The 17,552-nt window shown below is 41.4% G+C and overlaps 3 protein-coding genes across 5 annotated transcripts; 1 reads left to right on the plus strand and 2 right to left on the minus strand.

Moving 5' to 3' along the window:
- Window positions 1-269: 269 nt before the first annotated feature.
- tmem43 (transmembrane protein 43) lies at window positions 270-4,380 on the plus strand. The gene is made up of 12 exons (XM_030375293.1): window positions 270-460; window positions 1,130-1,273; window positions 1,368-1,502; window positions 1,687-1,781; window positions 1,903-1,952; window positions 2,207-2,276; window positions 2,363-2,433; window positions 2,525-2,652; window positions 2,830-2,904; window positions 3,125-3,226; window positions 3,339-3,456; window positions 3,796-4,380. The coding sequence occupies exons 1-12, from the start codon at window positions 443-445 to the stop codon at window positions 3,996-3,998; spliced, it is 1,209 nt and encodes a 402-aa protein (XP_030231153.1). The 5' UTR covers window positions 270-442; the 3' UTR covers window positions 3,999-4,380.
- Window positions 4,381-4,405: 25 nt separating this feature from the next.
- LOC115557462 (rho-related GTP-binding protein RhoA-B) lies at window positions 4,406-7,118 on the minus strand. The gene is made up of 5 exons (XM_030375321.1): window positions 6,994-7,118; window positions 6,020-6,177; window positions 5,733-5,853; window positions 5,316-5,446; window positions 4,406-5,207 (listed from the first exon to the last, which is right to left on the minus strand). The coding sequence occupies exons 2-5, from the start codon at window positions 6,173-6,175 to the stop codon at window positions 5,034-5,036; spliced, it is 582 nt and encodes a 193-aa protein (XP_030231181.1). The 5' UTR covers window positions 6,176-6,177; window positions 6,994-7,118; the 3' UTR covers window positions 4,406-5,033.
- An 895-nt stretch (window positions 7,119-8,013) lies between these two features.
- Window positions 8,014-17,066, minus strand: LOC115557448 (WD repeat-containing protein 82). Of its 3 annotated transcripts, XM_030375301.1 has the most exons (17): window positions 16,709-17,066; window positions 16,447-16,547; window positions 16,262-16,328; window positions 16,030-16,129; window positions 15,535-15,651; window positions 15,193-15,348; window positions 15,013-15,082; window positions 14,769-14,911; window positions 11,907-12,083; window positions 11,520-11,615; window positions 11,243-11,347; window positions 10,809-10,823; window positions 10,661-10,699; window positions 10,435-10,560; window positions 9,672-9,822; window positions 9,308-9,429; window positions 8,014-8,933 (listed from the first exon to the last, which is right to left on the minus strand). In XM_030375301.1, exons 1-17 carry the CDS (start codon window positions 16,867-16,869, stop codon window positions 8,766-8,768), a joined length of 1,914 nt encoding a protein of 637 aa, XP_030231161.1. In that variant the 5' UTR covers window positions 16,870-17,066; the 3' UTR covers window positions 8,014-8,765. The 3 variants fall into 3 exon arrangements, with proteins under 3 accessions (XP_030231161.1, XP_030231159.1, XP_030231160.1); XM_030375299.1 differs by lacking the exons at window positions 14,769-14,911; window positions 15,013-15,082; window positions 15,193-15,348; ... (3 more) ...; window positions 16,447-16,547; window positions 16,709-17,066 and adding exons at window positions 12,197-12,274; window positions 13,016-13,255 and having other exon boundaries at window positions 11,907-12,085; XM_030375300.1 differs by lacking the exons at window positions 8,014-8,933; window positions 9,308-9,429; window positions 9,672-9,822; ... (4 more) ...; window positions 11,520-11,615; window positions 11,907-12,083 and adding an exon at window positions 14,073-14,661 and having other exon boundaries at window positions 16,709-17,061.
- Between the last annotated feature and the right edge of the window lie 486 nt (window positions 17,067-17,552).

The following is a 17,552-nucleotide window of genomic DNA, read 5'->3' on the forward strand; positions in this document are numbered from 1 at the left end:
GTGTGTTTGTGTGAATGTGCGTGTTCGTGTGCGTATGTGTGCGTGTGGGTTTGCGTGTGTGTGCGTGTATATGTGTGTGTGCGTTTGTGGGCAATGTTTCTCTAGTCTCTGTGGATACTAAGTAGCTGTTGGATTTAATTTCTATACAATGCAATTATAGAATATGTAAAAAGAAAAGAGGACATCGTTCTTCTTTTTTTTTTTTCGAGTTATTGTTTTATTGAGCGCTGATATGACTACATTACCCAGCATGCCACTGGTAGAAGAGCCGGGCTGTCATAAGCGGAGCGGGGTCGCAAGCAGAAGTCGCAACGGATCAGACCAATCCTCTGTATCCCACACCAACGTCCGGAACTATAAGTTTTGCCCAAGGCGTAAACATCATTGCACTACCTATTTTTCTATCTAGTGTATAGGCCTACATCGTTGCACTAGGAAGAGCATGTCGTCCACACCTCCAGTAAGTTTAATCTCTTATTCAAATATGGGTGTAGCGGTGGCACCCTTCATTCCTCACATTTCAATGCAATGAAGAAATGCTCTGCTGAGCTGCTAAACATCTCAATAACTGAATAATGTCTGATGGCATTCGTCTGTAGATGTCATCCATGTTCGGCGTTGAGATATGGACAATTGTTCAAGTCAGATGAGAAACAAACCATTCAATGCTATTTTGCTGATATCTATCAAACTAGCAGCTTCAGCTATGTCTTGCTGACTTTCAGTGGTCAATAGAGCTGGTGAACTAACTTTATTTTATAGGACTAGTATTTGTACTTGTACTTGTGTCTTCGTTAACAAGGACTGTCCCTCAGGATTTTTGCTTGTGTGTAATTGTTATACAAGGTCATATTCATGTGTACCGTCAGTGTTTTTAATGGGATTCTTTAAGCAAACTGTGTAAAGTTAATGACAATCCCCAACGGTGCCTTTCTGATAAACACATTAGTTAACACTTTCTGGATCAACCGACCAATGAGCTCAACTGGGGCAAGACAGGCTCAAACTTGCATCACTTTCAGAACCAGATCAGGTCTTAAATTAAACGTTATCTTACGCCTAAAAAGCCTACTGACGTTTATTTCTTTTATGAATTTGACACACTTTCAAACCTTTCTCTTTCTCTCAGTTTTCAGGGACGGAAAACTCTCATAAGCGTGTATCGAGCCGCTCCAATCCTGGATTTCTTGAGCGCCTTGGGGAAACGGCGGGGGGGACGGTGCTGGGAGTCGGCCTGTTCTTTGCATCATTTTACGTTCTCTTTACCAATGAGGTAAGAGACTCCAACATGAAACAACGGAAGCCAGTCGTGTGATATGCAGAAGATAACCTTTTTTTTTAATGTAGATGACCATTTCTCTACCCAGGGAAGGGCGCTAAAGACCGCATCTTCACTGGACGAAGGTCTTTCTCTGGTGGTGTCCCTGAACCCGTTCTCTAATGTTGACTACCAGAATAACGACAACTTGGTTCACCTCTCCGCCAAATTACGGACCTTGCAGGTACGTCTCATTCAAGGGCCAGTCATCTTGGCTCTTTTGCTTTTGAGCCATTAATCCATCACTGACATTTTTTATGTATCTTAATTTTATTTATTTTTAGGTTTCTATTACATTATAATTATAACGGTGGTAATGATGATGAAAATAACAATTGGTGAGTATGCTCTATTCATGCTTTGTCCAGCCCCTGCATGACCCAAACTACAGAGTGGTGGTGCAGGCGGTGCAGCTGAAGAGACAGGTGGAGATGTATCAGTGGGTGGAGTCCCATGACAGCAGGTTTGTCAGGTTTCATCCTACTACCAGGTCACAGGCCTACAACCAGGGTTTGAGCAGGGAAAGAAAACCCGTCAGGTTCAACACTGAATTAAATGTCCCGTTCTCTGGTGATTATTTTCAGGGACTACCAAGAGAATGGAGAGACCAAAACAGAGACAACATACAACTACAGTGAGTGCGTTTATGCTGACAGCTGTGACTCGTTCACGATACTGATACTAGCCGACACAATAAGGGTCTACTTCACTTGTAACACAAACATGGTTGTTGCTCTACTGCGTCCAGTGACCATCTTCTCTCCTTTCATGTTTTCAAAAGAAGCATATATTGCTGCTGCATACATTTTTGTATTCGGCAATGAGCCACAATATGCCTAACTTCCTTTGGGGATCCATGTTTTTAACTAGCATTACTCCTCTCCTCAGACACAGAATGGAAATCTGAGTTGATCAACAGCAGGCACTTCGATAAGGAAATAGGTCATGAGAACCCAAGGTACTTCAATTATTTTGAATTGCCGAAAGTTTCATTCAATCTTGAAAATGTATGATTCATATGTTTGTTTTTCTACTTTGCTACAGTGCCATGGCGGTTGAAAGTGTGACTGTAGTGGCCCCTGAAGTCAGGGTTGGCCCATTTCTTCTGTCTAAAGGTAACCCTCTAAAGTACAGACTGAAGCCCTGTGTACCATCACGCTTTATAACTAGTACTATGTCATAGCCTATGCCCTTTCTACTCCAAAGGACTTGTGGAGCAAATCAATAACTTCCAGACTCTGCGGCTGAAAGATTTCCCGCCCTTCGAACCTGGCTCCTTTCTCACCATCTATGAGGACTATTTCTACCACACCCCGTACCCACGTAGACCAGAGGTATGGGAAACAATGTAAAGAATGTGCTGCATTAATTTCTGCACGCGTGCATGCATGACGGCCGTCTCAAGCTCCACCACATCTGATACACGCGTATACATGTATTTAGATACTGCTGTAATGATGTACTCCTTTTCATTGAGGGATGAATTTTAACGTTGTGCTGTTGTCTGTCAGGTAGGAGATGTGAGGGTGAGCTTCTCCTATGCAGGCCTCAGTGGGGAAGGGTTTTATCCTGCTCCCGCTGAGACGGTGAGTTGGTCCTATCTTCGGGGTGTCTATGTTGATCTGTTTGCTAATCATGGACTTAATATCTCCAGTGTATCTTGAGTATACTTTGAAGACATGATGGCCATTTGGTACGATCAAAAACAATATTTTTTTTAGAAAAGCAAGCATGAATAGAGTCGTTCCTCTTAAGTAAAAGTACTTGAGTTGACATCCTTCTCTTGATGATGACTGTTGACCTCAGGTCAGTGTGGTAGCAATGCAGAGCGGAGAGAATCTGAAGTCCTATAAGACCAGGTCAGGAGACCGACTTGAGTTTCTCTACCTAGAGGAACTCTCAGCACAGGTGGGTCTACTCAATACATACATACTCTCAGATTGGTTTCTTGCGGTGTGATTGTGGAAAAAAATGTTTACAGCAGCAGATACAAGTTGTGAAGCATTTCAACTGTCCCTAGGAAGTATTCGAGAAGGAGCACCAGTCCAATGCCATGAGGACTTGGGGGCTCAGGTTTGCTGGCTGGGCTCTTATGTTCCTTGGTATCAGTTTGACCACACGCATTCTTTACACACTGGGTAAGCATTTGCCGCTATATTACAATTACAATTAGGGCATTTAGCAGCCGCTTTTATCGAAAGCGACTTACATCAGTTAATACACACATTGACACACCGACGGCAGAGTCAACCATGCAAGGCGACAGCAAGCTCGTCAGGAGCAGTTAGGGTTAAGTGTCTTGCTCAGGGACACATCAACACTCAGCTAGGAGGAGCTGGGGATTGGACTAGCAACCTTTACGGTTACAAGACAACTGATCTACCTCCTGAGCTAAGCCGACCCCGCTATGGCAGACAGAAAAATATCCTATTTGTTTCAGGATCAGATTATTGATCAGCCTTGTGTTTTCTCCACAGTGGATTGGCTCCCTGTTGTCAGAGAGCTAGTTTCCTTGGGGCTGAAACTGTTCGCCTTCTGCATCTCCTGCTCGCTCTCCCTTCTCGTCATTGCAAGTGGTTGGCTGTTCTACCGGCCCTTAGTAGCTCTGGGTCTGGTAGCGGTAGCCCTCCTTCCCGTGCTCATTGGCCGCGCTCGCGCTCCAGCCAAGAAGAACCAATGACATTCAGGCTCATGTGTTTTGTCTGCTTTACAATCTGTAACCTCGTCAAAAATGTTTTGTGGCGTTGACTTGCGTCAGGAGATTTAGACTGATTGTGCTTTAGATTGTTCTAGTTAATTCTGTATGTTTGTCTCAATTCGATAAAATGTATGATGGGTACTTTAAATGTTTGCCAATCAAGCCAAAATTAATTTGTTTGTATGGTGTTAAATGTTACACGGCCATTCACAAGTTGAACTTTATTCTGCACTTATTACTTTTCCTGACTAAATGCATGTGCCTTTTTGCATTGCAAATGTTTGCTTGCAGGATTTAAATAAAATATATATTTTTACTTCTCATTGTGTGTAAATCCAGCCAAAGAATAAACTCTTAAAACACATTAAGCATTCATTCAAACTCATTCATTAATGCAAATTATCTCAAAGTAATTTATTACACAAAAACACCAAGTTACATTTGTGTTTTAACAAAATGAGTTTCCAGTCTTCTCAGATTTGTGCATGTGATCATAAAGCACATAGGTTTTAGTTTTTTTTCTCAGTAAGAAACACATTAGAACTCAATTTCGAGTTCATGTGCATAACTGTATCTTCAAATAATTAATGACTATAGGTCACAGTGTATAGGTACTTCACCCTTCTAGTTGGCTCTTGGAAACATTCCTTTAGAGCAGCAGGAAGGGCTTAAGCACTTTATGCTGTTGGCAGGTATGACACCATAGGTCCCCTGGCTGACCTCTTGGATAGCATGGTAATTGTAAAGAAGGTTGCTTTCAATATGGCAAAATGACTCAGGTTAAAAGTACAAAAAAAAAAGAAGTATTTCTCATGACCTCAAAGTTGAATACTGACAAAACTACTTGCCTTAGACAGAAAATAAAAAGAATTACACCTTTAGTAAAAACGGGTGAGCACAGTCTCATGTGTGGATGTGTTTGGGTCGGTCGTAGGTGGCAGGGGGGGGGGTGGTCCGTTGGTTCCTCTCTCGCGTTGCTCCCCCTCCACGCTCCCACGTCAGGAAGCAGTGGCCCCTCTACAGCAGAAGACACTTGTTGCTCTTCTTGCCCCGCCGGGCCTGTAGCGCCGCCCTGGTGGCCATCTCAAACACTTCCCTCACGCCATCCTTTGTTTTCGCAGAGCACTCCATATATCCGAAGGCACTGATCTTGTTGGCCATGTCACGGCCTTCCTCCGGTTTCACGGGCTCCTATCGGTAGGAAGAGACATGTTAGAGTAACTAACTAATTGCTCGATGTGCATCTATGTACGTTTGTACGTAAAAACGCAACTTTCTGTGCACTTTTACGATGTTTACCTGCTTCATCTTGGCAAGCTCCCGGCGGGTGTGCTCGTCGTTGCGCAGGTCTTTCTTGTTCCCCACCAGGATAATTGGAACGTTGGGGCAGAAGTGTTTGACCTCGGGGGTCCACTTCTCGGGGATGTTCTCTGAGAGGAAGAAGGAAACGCAGAAATGTTAGCGACAATCGACACAAACTTCAGAAGTGAAGAGGTTGTTCGCAACCTCTGGTATTTTCTAAATTCATTCATTTTTTCTTAAGTGTACTGATGTTAATTAATCACTATAATTTCCACATTCGTAATGAAATTTCAGGCTCCTTAAGTAGCCCTGCTTCTATAGGGATTAAGCTTCTATCAATCAAACAATATATATGTTCTTCTTTGGTCATCCCTCCACTCAATTGATCCTCTTGAGATGGGTGCTCTTCCTTACCAAGACTGTCGGGGCTATCGATGGAGAAACACATGAGAATGACATCAGTATCTGGGTAGGAAAGTGGACGCAATCTGTCGTAGTCCTCTTGACCGGCTGTATCCCAAAGAGCCAGCTCAACCTGCATGTAAAAAGTGAAAATATTATACAAAGCCGATCCCTAGAAAAGTTATTTATCAAATGCATGAATAAATCCAAGCACTGATGTGTTTTAACATATTAATGATACATTAAAAAAAAATCAAACCAATCGAGAAGAGACATGATTGAAAGGAAGTCATCCATACCTGTTTGCTATCCACCTCAATGTCAGCAACATAGTTCTCGAACACAGTGGGTACATAGACCTCTGGGAACTGGTCCTTACTGAACACTATGAGCAGACATGTTTTTCCACAGGCTCCATCCCCCACTATGACCAGCTTTTTTCGAATTGCTGCCATAACTTAATTGGGAAAGAGGAAAAATAAAAAAGGTTATGTAGGGAGGTTTTATTCAAGCCAATACAAAATACAGTAAATTGAGGGCTATTTATTAATTAAAAAACAACAACTGCCACCCCTCATGTTACAAACAACGATTCCTCAGGCGACTGTAATTTAAGTCTATGCTATTAATTTGTTTGGGAAGCCAGACATCAGCACAGATGGACGTTTTCAGACAGAGGGTCACCTCGACACATCATTAGGGTAACGATTGGTTAACAGATTATCGGTTAAACGATTGGGTCAATCAGTCCTTGCACTGCACACAGTTCAATCACAACACACGTAACAAGTCATAAACAAGGACATGGTTTGTCCATCATGTTTCATTGGGACAGAATGACCAACGTTACGCCATCATTGCCTCTATTTTACCTCCCGAGGAGGATGTTGTTTACCAAAGACTGCGCTAACGATAGCTTGTTAGCAGTGGACATCTTTGCCAGGTTTTTAGACAACATTGTCGTGCACTAAATGTTAACGGTGTTGCCCACGGTACGAGTTTGGCACTAATACGACCCAATGTTGACACATGTTTTGTGACTAAACGATCAGATACACCCGGAATGATCCCGACGATACATTTCGACATTTCGATCGCAAGGCTCGGCTAACGCAGCTAGCAAGACGGAAGTGGAGCAGAATGTAGCTCAGAGGCTAGGCGGCTCGCGCTGAAAAGCTCGTAGAATCATCAGTTTACTGCGGCGGAGACGAGTCGACTCCTCACGTCGACTTTGTATTATGGATCGCCCAATGGCGTGAAATACAGTTCTTACCTACTAATGGGTTTTAAAGCAATATAATTTCCTGATATATTTGACTGGCCTTCTTCGTCGCTGAATAACTGCGAGACTGCCTGTTCTTGGGTTTGCTTGGGGGCGGGTGGTGTGGGAGGGAGGCTGGGGGCGGGTGGTGTGGGAGGCTGGGGTTGGGTGGGGTGAACGTGGAGGCTGGAGAACAAGCTAACCCTATGTCGGCAACTTATCAGACTGTAGACTCGAGGCTACTCTTTCAAATGTAATAATAACAATAATAACAAAATAAGAAAAAAAGAATTATACGAATAATCATCAAAAATCCATCAATTTTATTTTTTTGTTCTACATAACTTCTTTCTGTTTTCAATTTAATATCTGAAGACTAACAATTGCAAAATAGAAAATGTTTTTCTTTCTTTAGTCGTTTCTTTGTCTTTTCCTTGTTTTTTGTCATCAATTATTTTAATTTATATATTTTAATTTATTAATTAATATAAAACTGTAAGGCGACTGAAGTCCTAAAATAAGTAGATTAATCTTTATAAAACATATATTTTATAAGTAATAAAAGAGAAGTATCACGTTCAAGAAAGAAATCGAACTACTGGTGTGGTGCAGTGTGGCAATGGTTCTTCTTGCTCTAATCCTGCTAAGAGGCTTTGAATGCTATAATCCACTTCTTCTAACTTCATTATTCTGCTGGTGCATTTTGATGATGTATATATTACGTTTCAAACGAAACCTATATGATTGCAAAAGAGAACACTAAAGGGTGATTGTGCAAAACCCTGTCAGCCATTAAAGTGAATGCTGCACCAGCTGAATATGGAGCTGACTCGTAAAAGATCACTTCTCACATTGCCCTGTATCGCACAAAGAAATGCTTCTAGAGGGGGATTAGGATCCTAAATCTTCACTCTATTATCATCTGGTTTGGAGATCTCTCATCCATTCTATTGTTGTCTGGTAGTATAATGTATTTATAGACGCTTCGTAGTATAATGTGTTAATAACTTCCCTCAAGAAAAAAGGTGAGCATTGTGTAAAACAGCAGCACTCAGCTGAGTTTATTCAGGCCTGGTTTGGGTGAGAGATCCAAAACAATCACATGTGATACAGAGACCACCAGGTTAGAGTTGGCTTTTAAGTATGAAATATAAGATATCACAGTCACTGTCTACATAGCAAAATACAAATAGGCATTTCTTGAGTATCTTGTGAAGTTCCATTATTAACCTGCCTGACTTCATATAGAGTATCCTTGGCTTGAAAAAATACTAAACTGTAATGTTTACAGTTAATAGAAACTTCCTTGTTACTATTTCTAAGAACACATGCAATATAATTATTTCTTTCCATGAATGGTAAAAATATAACAAGACTATTAATAGAATCAAGTCTTCAGAAAAATTTGAGTTAGGACTATTTGTCGGTCTCTTCCAAGTTGTCAATTGTTAGCACTAGTTGGCCTTAATCCTTAACTTTATATAAATATCGTGAGTTATACTTGCAATATGACAATGAACGGTTCCAAAGCATCTCCGATGTAAACCTATCATTCTCGGAGGATCCTGAGTGTAACTATAGATGGCATCGCAAATTAGTGTTGGTCATTACTTTAACGTCTCCATATCCACGTTACAGAGATAGAATACGTATACAGAGAGCTTAAAACTATTCTCTTCTGGTCTATGAGATGACATAAAGTAGACAGTAAGAAGGAGGAAGGAAGAAAAAAGCAGTTCTTGATACACTGGTCCGCTGGCTCGTGTGTATCCTTGTATGCATGTCTAGCTGTCGTCCCCGTTCTCTTCTGCCCCCTTGATGAGCCTCTTGTTGCCCCGCTTCCCCCCCGGTCCTCGGGGTTTGGAGAAGGCCTGCTTCAGGGTGTGCTCCATGGGGTGCACCTCCTCATACAGGAAGTCTTCTGTCAGTCCGTCCCCACTGTCGATCTCCATCTACACACACACACACACGCGCGCGAGCGCACATGAACGCACACACACGCATGTACATCCATGCCCGAATTCATACATGCGCATGAACGTACATACACACGTGTGCATGTAAACGTGCAAGAACAAAAAACACAGACACGCACGCACCCATACATAAACACATAGACCAACACACACACACACACACACACACACGCGCACACACGCACACACGCACACACGCACACACGCACACACACACACAATGCTCTCAAAACATATCTGGAAAACGATCATATAATTTACATTTGTAAATAATGTGATGTCACTGGAGATCATTTCGGTGACATGTTGTGCTTTCCGTGTTCCGTGTTGTGTAACAGGCCGCCCTGCACCTTTTTGGTGACCTCCAGCTGGTAGTCTCGCTCCACCTCATCGAGTAGTCTGTTCTTACAGCTGGAATACAACATCCGTTCCTTGATACTGCAGCTGTACCCAGGCATTGAGTAGATAAACACTGAAAGAAAAGTAAGACATTTGTGTAAAGACCTGTTGATTTGCCACCATAAAGAGAGTAATGCACACTACTTTAAATGGACAAAGGATCACCCTTAAGGAAAGCACATCACATCATGCCATAGCTCCAATTGCATGCAATATCTCCAATTGTATCCTAGTTCTACGTACACGCACGTATATTTGCACAAAAGCACACAAACGCACACATACACACACACACAGACACAAACTCTGGGTTACCCAAGGCCTCCTGGAGCTGGTCTTGGTGGGAGTGTTTGAAGACGAAGAAATGGTATCTGGGGGAGTCGGTGGGAATCCTGTAGGGAAGCTCTCTGGTCTCTGTGGGGTTGGTGTGTACCAGCTCAATCGTCTCCCTCTCTACATCCAACCTCTGGAACGTGTACAACCAGTCACTACAATTCATGCAATACTTTGAAAGAACAACATAAACAAGCAATGTATTTATTTTAATCAGCATTGCTATCAATCAATCAATGGCAGTGATGGAAGATTATCACGGTTCAAAAATTGAAAGTGCTGCTATCTTTCATGGCACAAGTGTACACAGGTGCAGAAGTGCAGACATAACTTGTGACGTCGCCATGCTTTCATTGTGCCTATTTGAATGGTTGCTAATTTCAATGTTAAGTGGTGCTAAATTACTGGGGAATACTTTCAACTTCTGCCCCTGTAACCCTCATTTTAAATTAAGGTATACGTGATCATAAAAAATGTTGACAAATGAAAAAGTAAAATAGTTATTTTAATGCTTATTTTAAAACAACTTACTTTTTACTCTATATTCTATATATTTATTCTTTAAACAGCTGGTTGTTTGATGGGCTTTGACTCATGGACTGAATAAGTAAAAGACTGCACAGCTCACCATTTGTGTGTAGTTGTTGTGAATGAGTGCACAGCTCACCAGTTGGATGTAGTTGTTGTGAATGAGTGCACGGCTCACCAGTTGGATGTAGTTGTTGTGAATGAGTGCACAGCTCACCAGTTGGATGTAGTTGATGCGCTTCTGCTTGAGCTGCCTCAGAGCACCTTTGGCCTCTTCTTGTAGGGGGAACGCCAGACCTTGAAGAGTCTGTGGCCTTTTGTCTAGGCCAAATTCCATGGTCACCTGCAAGCAGTGAAGGGAAAACACTCTTAACCAATCATAAGGGGGAGACGTCAAATATCACCGCCTTAAGCCCATTGGACGACCAGAGATGGCTGCATACCTTAGCCCGTCCAGTCGGAGTGATTCGCCGGCGTTCATCCTGTGGATAGGATGAACAAGGTGTTTTTAATCTCCCTCACTCTCCCGCACATTATGGCTCTCTAATTCTCATTAAACACAAGACGTTCAAACGAAGAGTTTCAACTCACCCAGACAACTTTGTCCTGAAAGGAACAGAGAAAGGTCATGCATGGTTAATAAAGCATCCTAGAGTGTGGGCTACATAGACAACGGGTATCTTGTTGGAGCTGAGTATAGTAGTGTCCGTGCATAGGGTTTGTACATCGCAACGTCAAATTGCAGTGAAAGTCATTTTCCGGTGCATTTTGGAAGCATAGGATAGGATTGAAAGTTAGCTGCACCGTAATGCTTTTTGGTCATTGTTCAGTACTTATTCGTGAAAGGATTGATCAACATAGGGAGACTTAAATGCTGTGTTTGAAACTGCCACCATTTCTCTCATGCGGGACATGGCAAAACAAAGTAACAGCTAAGGTTAAATTACATTTACGTTGATTTAGGATGTCACAGTCTTACAACGTGATGTACATGCCCTATTATAGTCTCTGTGCATTTAGCGTACCTCTGTGGCTTTAAGTCTCTGCAACTCCTGCTCGGCTAGTGTGAGGGGTGCAGGTGAAGAACAGGAGGCCATGTGCCGCAGGTACCCCTGGAAGCACAGGTCGTCCTGCGACCAGAGAAACAGAACAAGCAACACAAAAATCGTTTTCAAAATAACAACACAATTCTTCAAAGATTGGACAGGCAAACAGATGGATGGACAGATGGATGAATGGATTTGGATTCGGAATGTGTTGATGGATGGATAGTACGTTTATGGATGGATGTGTTTCACAAACCTCGATTGTACCAAACATTTCATCTTTGATGTGACCTCCTCCAAACTCTTTCTTCAGTGTGGCTCTGGTAGCTGCGTAAACCATCTTCTGCCTCACCTGTCGTGGTTGAGAGCACAGAAGAAATGCAACAAGACTGTCACTTCATCATCTTCATCTCAAATACTTGAAAAACGGATAAACACCAGAACTGTACCCATAACTAGACCACCAGCTCCTGTACGAACTCTGCTGCTGTACCATCAATGTTTCTTAATATAATGTAATGTACAAAGTCTGACCTATTGTTAAACAACTGTGAAATTGAATCTTGATTGATGTGTACTGTCCCTGCCAAATCCATCTTAAATAAATAATCATCAAGTCAGTAAGCAACATTAATTCACATACTGGTGATGAGTCCGGTGACCAAGCCATGAAAACCCATTCATATCCATGTGCATTCTGGGTATCGAGGCGGTAGAGGATGAAGCAAGGGTCCCCAGCCCCTAGCAGGGGGAGCAGCATGCTGTCGAAGTCCTTGTCCCAGCTCTGTGTCGGCTCTCTGTAGGAACCAAGCACCAGTTCCTCTGGAGACGAGAACAAGCACCCTGTTATTCACCACAGGGCTTACGCCTCAAACTTTACACAGTCATGACACCGTTTAACTTTTGAGTGTGATAAAAGAAAAAGCTGAGTACCATTTCTGATGATGATCTTCATTATTCTGATGGGGCCTCCCCTTGCCCTGGCCAGAAACTCTTTGAGCTCAGATGTTGCTGAAGTAACCAGATATAAGGCACACAAGTCAAAACTAAAGACAGGGAGGTATAGCTAGAGACAGAGTTTCTTAAGTAAGAACCTGAGACTACAGTCCAGGGAGAACATTTGATCTGAGGCCAACCAGTCACGCTATCGCCTGGTGCGACACAGATAAGGACTGTTTATACGTCAGAATCGACGTGAAGCTGCTTCATTTGTTCCTCTTTGAGGATCTTGGATATGATTCGCATTTTCTTCTAAACGGATATTACAGAACACAAGAGAAAAAAAACTTGCTTTTGTTTCTCCTTCTCTCTCCCCATGGTTACCAAACTCAGTGGTCTCATTAATGATGTAAGGACAGGTGAGAGAGCTATGCTTCCTCCAGCCCTCTCTTTCGCGCTCCAATTACACCAATGTCCTAATAAAATAACCTTATCTGTGGAGTATTGGTACAACTATAGCTAATAGCTTCCACTGCATCCATCAAATGTTGGTTTCTAAACTTGTTCATTTCCAAATAAGTCAAGTAGACTCAGATTCAACCCTTTACGTCATTGCTTTGCAAATGTTTTAGTATCAAAGTAAATATTTAAAGGTATGGATGCTCTTCTGAATAATCAAGCAAAAGGTATGACATTGCAATGATGAAACTACCCACTATCACTACCTATAAACCATGGCTAACTTGAGAAAAATGACACATATGAACACACAAAAAGAAACACAATAAATCCTGCAGAATAAAAGTAATTTACCGTTAATTCCAGTTTGGTGGGACATCTTTTGGCAGTCAGCTTCTCCTCTTCAGAATCCTCTCCCTCTCACACTCCAGCACTCCAGAACTACTGCGTCGGCACTTCTTGTTGCGCTGCAGGGGGGGCAGTGTCTGTACTGGCAGCAGACAGACGTGGGCCCACGCGCTTCGGTGACATAAACGCCTTGAGGGTGACTCGGGAGAATCCTAACACTTGAAAGGCGATCTGCGGAACTGTGGCTGATGAGTAATAACAGTCCTGTCAAGGGATAGGCCACCTTAACCACTGATCTGAAGTTCTATGCATATCAATAACCACACCATTGACGGGTGTTCAGTGGGTTTGTGAAAATCAATGACTAGAGATATGAATGCTGAGTAGGCACACATTTTTATTTATTGCATTAAATGGGGAAGGATTGTGGACCACGTACTATTACGATATTAAATCACTGAATCAAATATCAACTTACACAGACGTATCGTCATGATCTCAGATATAAGCCATCTGGTCATGGCTATTTGATACCCATCAGTATACATTTTGAGTGACAACAAAGGTTGTATTCTTTAAAAATCATGTGCAAACCGTAAAGATGACATGCAAATGACAGTAATAATAATAAAGGTAAAATAAAAAAGTATGTTAAGTTTTGTTGTAGGTTTTTTTAGTTACGTTGTTGTAAATTTTTTTTGAAAAATTAAGCTATTGTATAAACAAATGGACCTTTGAACAAAGGGAAGAGGGAAAGGGGAGGAAAGCAAGAGACGAGGAAAGGGATGGAGTTTGTCGAACAGGCTATCAGAAGAAGTTATTCTATACCTCACAAAGACACACACAAACACACACACGCCCAGGGTCACTCACTTGGGGTGAGAGAAAGATAAGTGTGTGGCTGTCCGGTGAGGTTATCAGTGATGGGAATCATCCATTATTCACTTAGTGGTGAGTACACAAACCAAGCAGCTATGCATTATTAAACACATGCCCCCTCTACTTCAGCCACACAAACTTTATTTTCAGCAACAGCTTTTCAAATAAAAGACAAAAGCTTGAAAACTTTTACTAACGTTTATTCAGTCTAGTGTCAGTCAGCCTTTGGTGGTCTCAACAATGACACTGGTGAGAGAGCCACCAGGACAATATCCATCAAGTAAGCCTGAGTGTAAGTGTAGAATCGTTTAGCACCATTAACAAGCAAGCGCCATTAACACTAATCCTATTATTATCGTTAGAAAAACCGCACTCAAAAGAAAACGGGATAATGAACTCACAGATGGACCTTTTGTACTCATGCCTGATGATCTAGAAGAATCTATTTTAAAGATCTAGAAAAACAAATTTAACAAAATAGAAAAACACAAGTTTTAATCTCATATAAAAACACAGGTGAATACATTAAATCGTCACTTTTAAATAATGAAAACAACCAAAAACGTTACAAAATATATTTTCACTCTGTACACAAAAATCTGATAAAAAAGAAAATTCAACAAAATGGTTTGAAATCATATTGGAAAAGCTCAAGTTTTTCAGTCAACCAACAACACATCAAAATGTGTCGTCCGCATTCAAGGTGCAAAATGACGGGACAAAATCCCAGCTCCACAGCTCTAAACTTCATCAACGCACGGCAGCCAGAACGTCTGAAAATAAACAAAAAATAACAGAGAAAGAATTGAATCACTTGTCCATGGGTGTACTTAAGGAATAGCATAGGGAGGTGTAACGTTTGCGTATGACGGGATCTCACCATGTTAGTGCAGGCACTGGCAAATGTCATGTAGCGTGGGTTAAACTGCAGAGTGTTGATAGGGCCAGCGTGTTTCCCGTCCAGCACAGCGACCTTCATACCACTCTCGGTGCTCCACACATGGACTCTCCCATCTTCCGAGCCTGCCCATCACGACGCACAAAAACACAATATTTGTAGGAATTAAATTAGTTTTGCACAGTTATCAAATAGCATACATTTGCCAGGTAATTCAGGGGCTTACCAATCATGACAAACTGTGAATCCGGAGTGAAGCAGGCCTGCAGTGGTATTCCATTGCTGTTGTTGTAACCCTTTAATAAATAAAAGACACGATAACAAGTTTCATACTATGCCGTTATGGAGGTGTATGCCATTGATCGGCTTCTTGGCTTTAATGCTCTGATTACTGTAGATCTGTTACAGAGAAGGTGTGTAGCACGGATCCATTGTAAGCGTGGAGGATGCAGATGGCACCGCCATTGGTCGAGACGAGGATCTGCTTGCCGTCGCTACTGAACGAGAGTCCGGTCCACTCACAGACACGACTAAACCTGGTCTCAAAGGCTGCAAAGGGACCCTTTTGAACCGGGAAAAAAATGTGGTCATAGAAAATTACTTGAGGATTGATTCACTCAAGAGGTATAAAAACAACCTTCATTTGAACTGTAAACAATCATTGATTTTAACTGTTACCAATATATAGACTATGTAAATGTGTAGCTATTCATGCCAAAAAAAAAATTAATGACGTTTTGCATGTTACCTTGTCAAAAGCACGGAGGTCGTACAATTTAATTGTTTGCGATTCGACGCCTGCGGCAAAAATCTGCCCTTCAGGGTCAAACGCGCACACAGTCCTCCCCAATGGATTAGTTACGCCCTGAAACACATGGATTACACACTCAAACATGAGCTTAATTCTTGTTCTATTACCAAACAGTAATAGAGCAAGAGGAATGCACAACATATACAATAACACAATGTCTTATACAATATATTTTACATATTTAAGATATCAAACAGCAGTTATTGGAACCGGTATATAACAATCAATATAAAAATAGAATGCCTCTTCTTTTTTTTACCTAAATGCATTCAAGTTTAATTGAATTGAGTTAGGGTTAGCCTAATTGAAGAAATATTAAAACTTATATTAAAATGCACATGTTATAGTATCCCATTATATGTTTTCTGCTGTATAAGTACTGAATTTTACTTTATTTTAAGACGAAATGTGAAGTGTTACTAAACCACTCACCTGACAATTTTGAGCACGCAAATCCCAAATCCTAATCGTTTTATCCAACGAACCGGAGATAAATGTGTCGTCCACTGGTGACATTGAAAGAGCCACAACTCTGACAGCATTCATGGATAATAAAAACAATGCAAACAATGTTATATTCAGATAAAATCATTCATCTGTAAAATTGTATCAAGTCATAAAACCATAGTCTTACTGATTAACAGTGATGGGTGGCTCTGCTTACCTATCAGTGTGACCAGGAAAATAACATATGAACTTGTTGTCATTGAGACACAGGTATCTGATTGTATCTGGAAATCACCAAGGTGGATGGTTTAATAGCTGGAACATTATAACGGTATGCATTTATTTGAAATGCCGTTGACTTGAAATGATGCGGTCTCTGGTTATGCTGGATATTTCCTTTACCGTCTAGTTTGTTGGAGGTGTAGACTGCGGTGGACGTATCTCGATGAGAGAATCGGATGAGGTCCACTCCGTACTTTTTACTGTACAAAGTCCGATTCGGCCTACACATTTGGATTCAGATCAAAAACAATGCATCAGAAAATTCAATGATTTATTCCCATTTGAAACAAACGCGCCTTGATTGACGCCTGTATGAATACTACGGAAACAACATGTGATGAACATCTGACAACACATTTGAGTCCCATTTTCCCAGTCTTACTTTCCCTCTCGGATGTCATACAACACGATGGAGTCGTCGTCACTACTTGATATCGCACTCTCGCCATCTGGGCTGTAATCCACGCAATTCACTTTTCCACTGTTTTCTTGATAGGTCCTGGCGACCCTAAAACTTCGTAATACGCTATCTGTGATTTTCATAGTTGCGCATGCGCTCTTCAAACTGGACGGTGAAAAAACAAAGTTTTATAGCTTCCTTTGCAGGATGCAAAGTTATAGCCAAAGGAAAAACTAAAATAAATCGTATTTATTGTTAACATAACGCAAGGTTGTATTGGGGCTATTAATGCTCAACCAGAAACAGTGAGCTCAGATGGATGTTTGTTTTATTTAACACATCCACAGGATGAGCGGGGTTTATATAGTAAGCGCTAAGAGGAAAACACCGGGCAGTGTTTAGACCAAAAACGAGTTTACCCATCTAAAGAAAGGCGGAAGTGACGAAGGCAAACAGGAAATAATCACATTTGAGAATCTAAACAATGTTCCGATTTCTTTATAAGTCCATGGTTCCGATGAGATGTATTTCAATTATTCAACAAGAACCTAAAGTGTTATTCCGGGGGAAATCTAATAGATGGTGCACTTATACACAAACAGCTCCACTTACCTATAAGCCACCATTACGAGATTTTGGTGAAGTATAGCCACAAAATAGAAAATGAAAGGTTACCAAAATATAACTAATCCTTTTACCTGTTACATTTGCATTGCAAAATAACCATCTGGATTATTGTAGGGAAAATTCTAGAATGTTATAGCCATCTAGGCCTACCATCGTTACTTCTTCTGACATACGCTACCATCTGTCTTCACCTCACCAG

Source organism: Gadus morhua, chromosome 13 (genome assembly GCF_902167405.1).
Source record: "Gadus morhua chromosome 13, gadMor3.0, whole genome shotgun sequence".
NCBI lineage: Eukaryota > Metazoa > Chordata > Actinopteri > Gadiformes > Gadidae > Gadus > Gadus morhua.

Excerpts from the sequence above, each read along its gene's own strand:
- tmem43 (XM_030375293.1), top strand. Across the intron at positions 1,953-2,206 it reads AGAGACAACATACAACTACA|ACACAGAATGGAAATCTGAG; the intron begins GTGAGTGCGTTT and ends TCCTCTCCTCAG. Across the intron at positions 2,434-2,524 it reads CCCATTTCTTCTGTCTAAAG|GACTTGTGGAGCAAATCAAT; the intron begins GTAACCCTCTAA and ends TCTACTCCAAAG.
- LOC115557462 (XM_030375321.1), bottom strand. The coding sequence starts at position 6,175 with ATGGCAGCAATTCGAAAAAAGCTGGTCATAGTGGGGGATGGAGCCTGT. Across the intron at positions 5,854-6,019 it reads TTGAGGTGGATAGCAAACAG|GTTGAGCTGGCTCTTTGGGA; the intron begins GTATGGATGACT and ends TTTTACATGCAG. Across the intron at positions 5,447-5,732 it reads CGATAGCCCCGACAGTCTTG|AGAACATCCCCGAGAAGTGG; the intron begins GTAAGGAAGAGC and ends TCTTCCTCTCAG.
- LOC115557448 (XM_030375301.1), bottom strand. The coding sequence starts at position 16,869 with ATGAAAATCACAGATAGCGTATTACGAAGTTTTAGGGTCGCCAGGACC. Across the intron at positions 15,652-16,029 it reads TGCGTGCTCAAAATTGTCAG|GGCGTAACTAATCCATTGGG; the intron begins GTGAGTGGTTTA and ends CATGTGTTTCAG. Across the intron at positions 15,349-15,534 it reads ACCTCCGTGCTTTTGACAAG|GGTCCCTTTGCAGCCTTTGA; the intron begins GTAACATGCAAA and ends CCGGTTCAAAAG.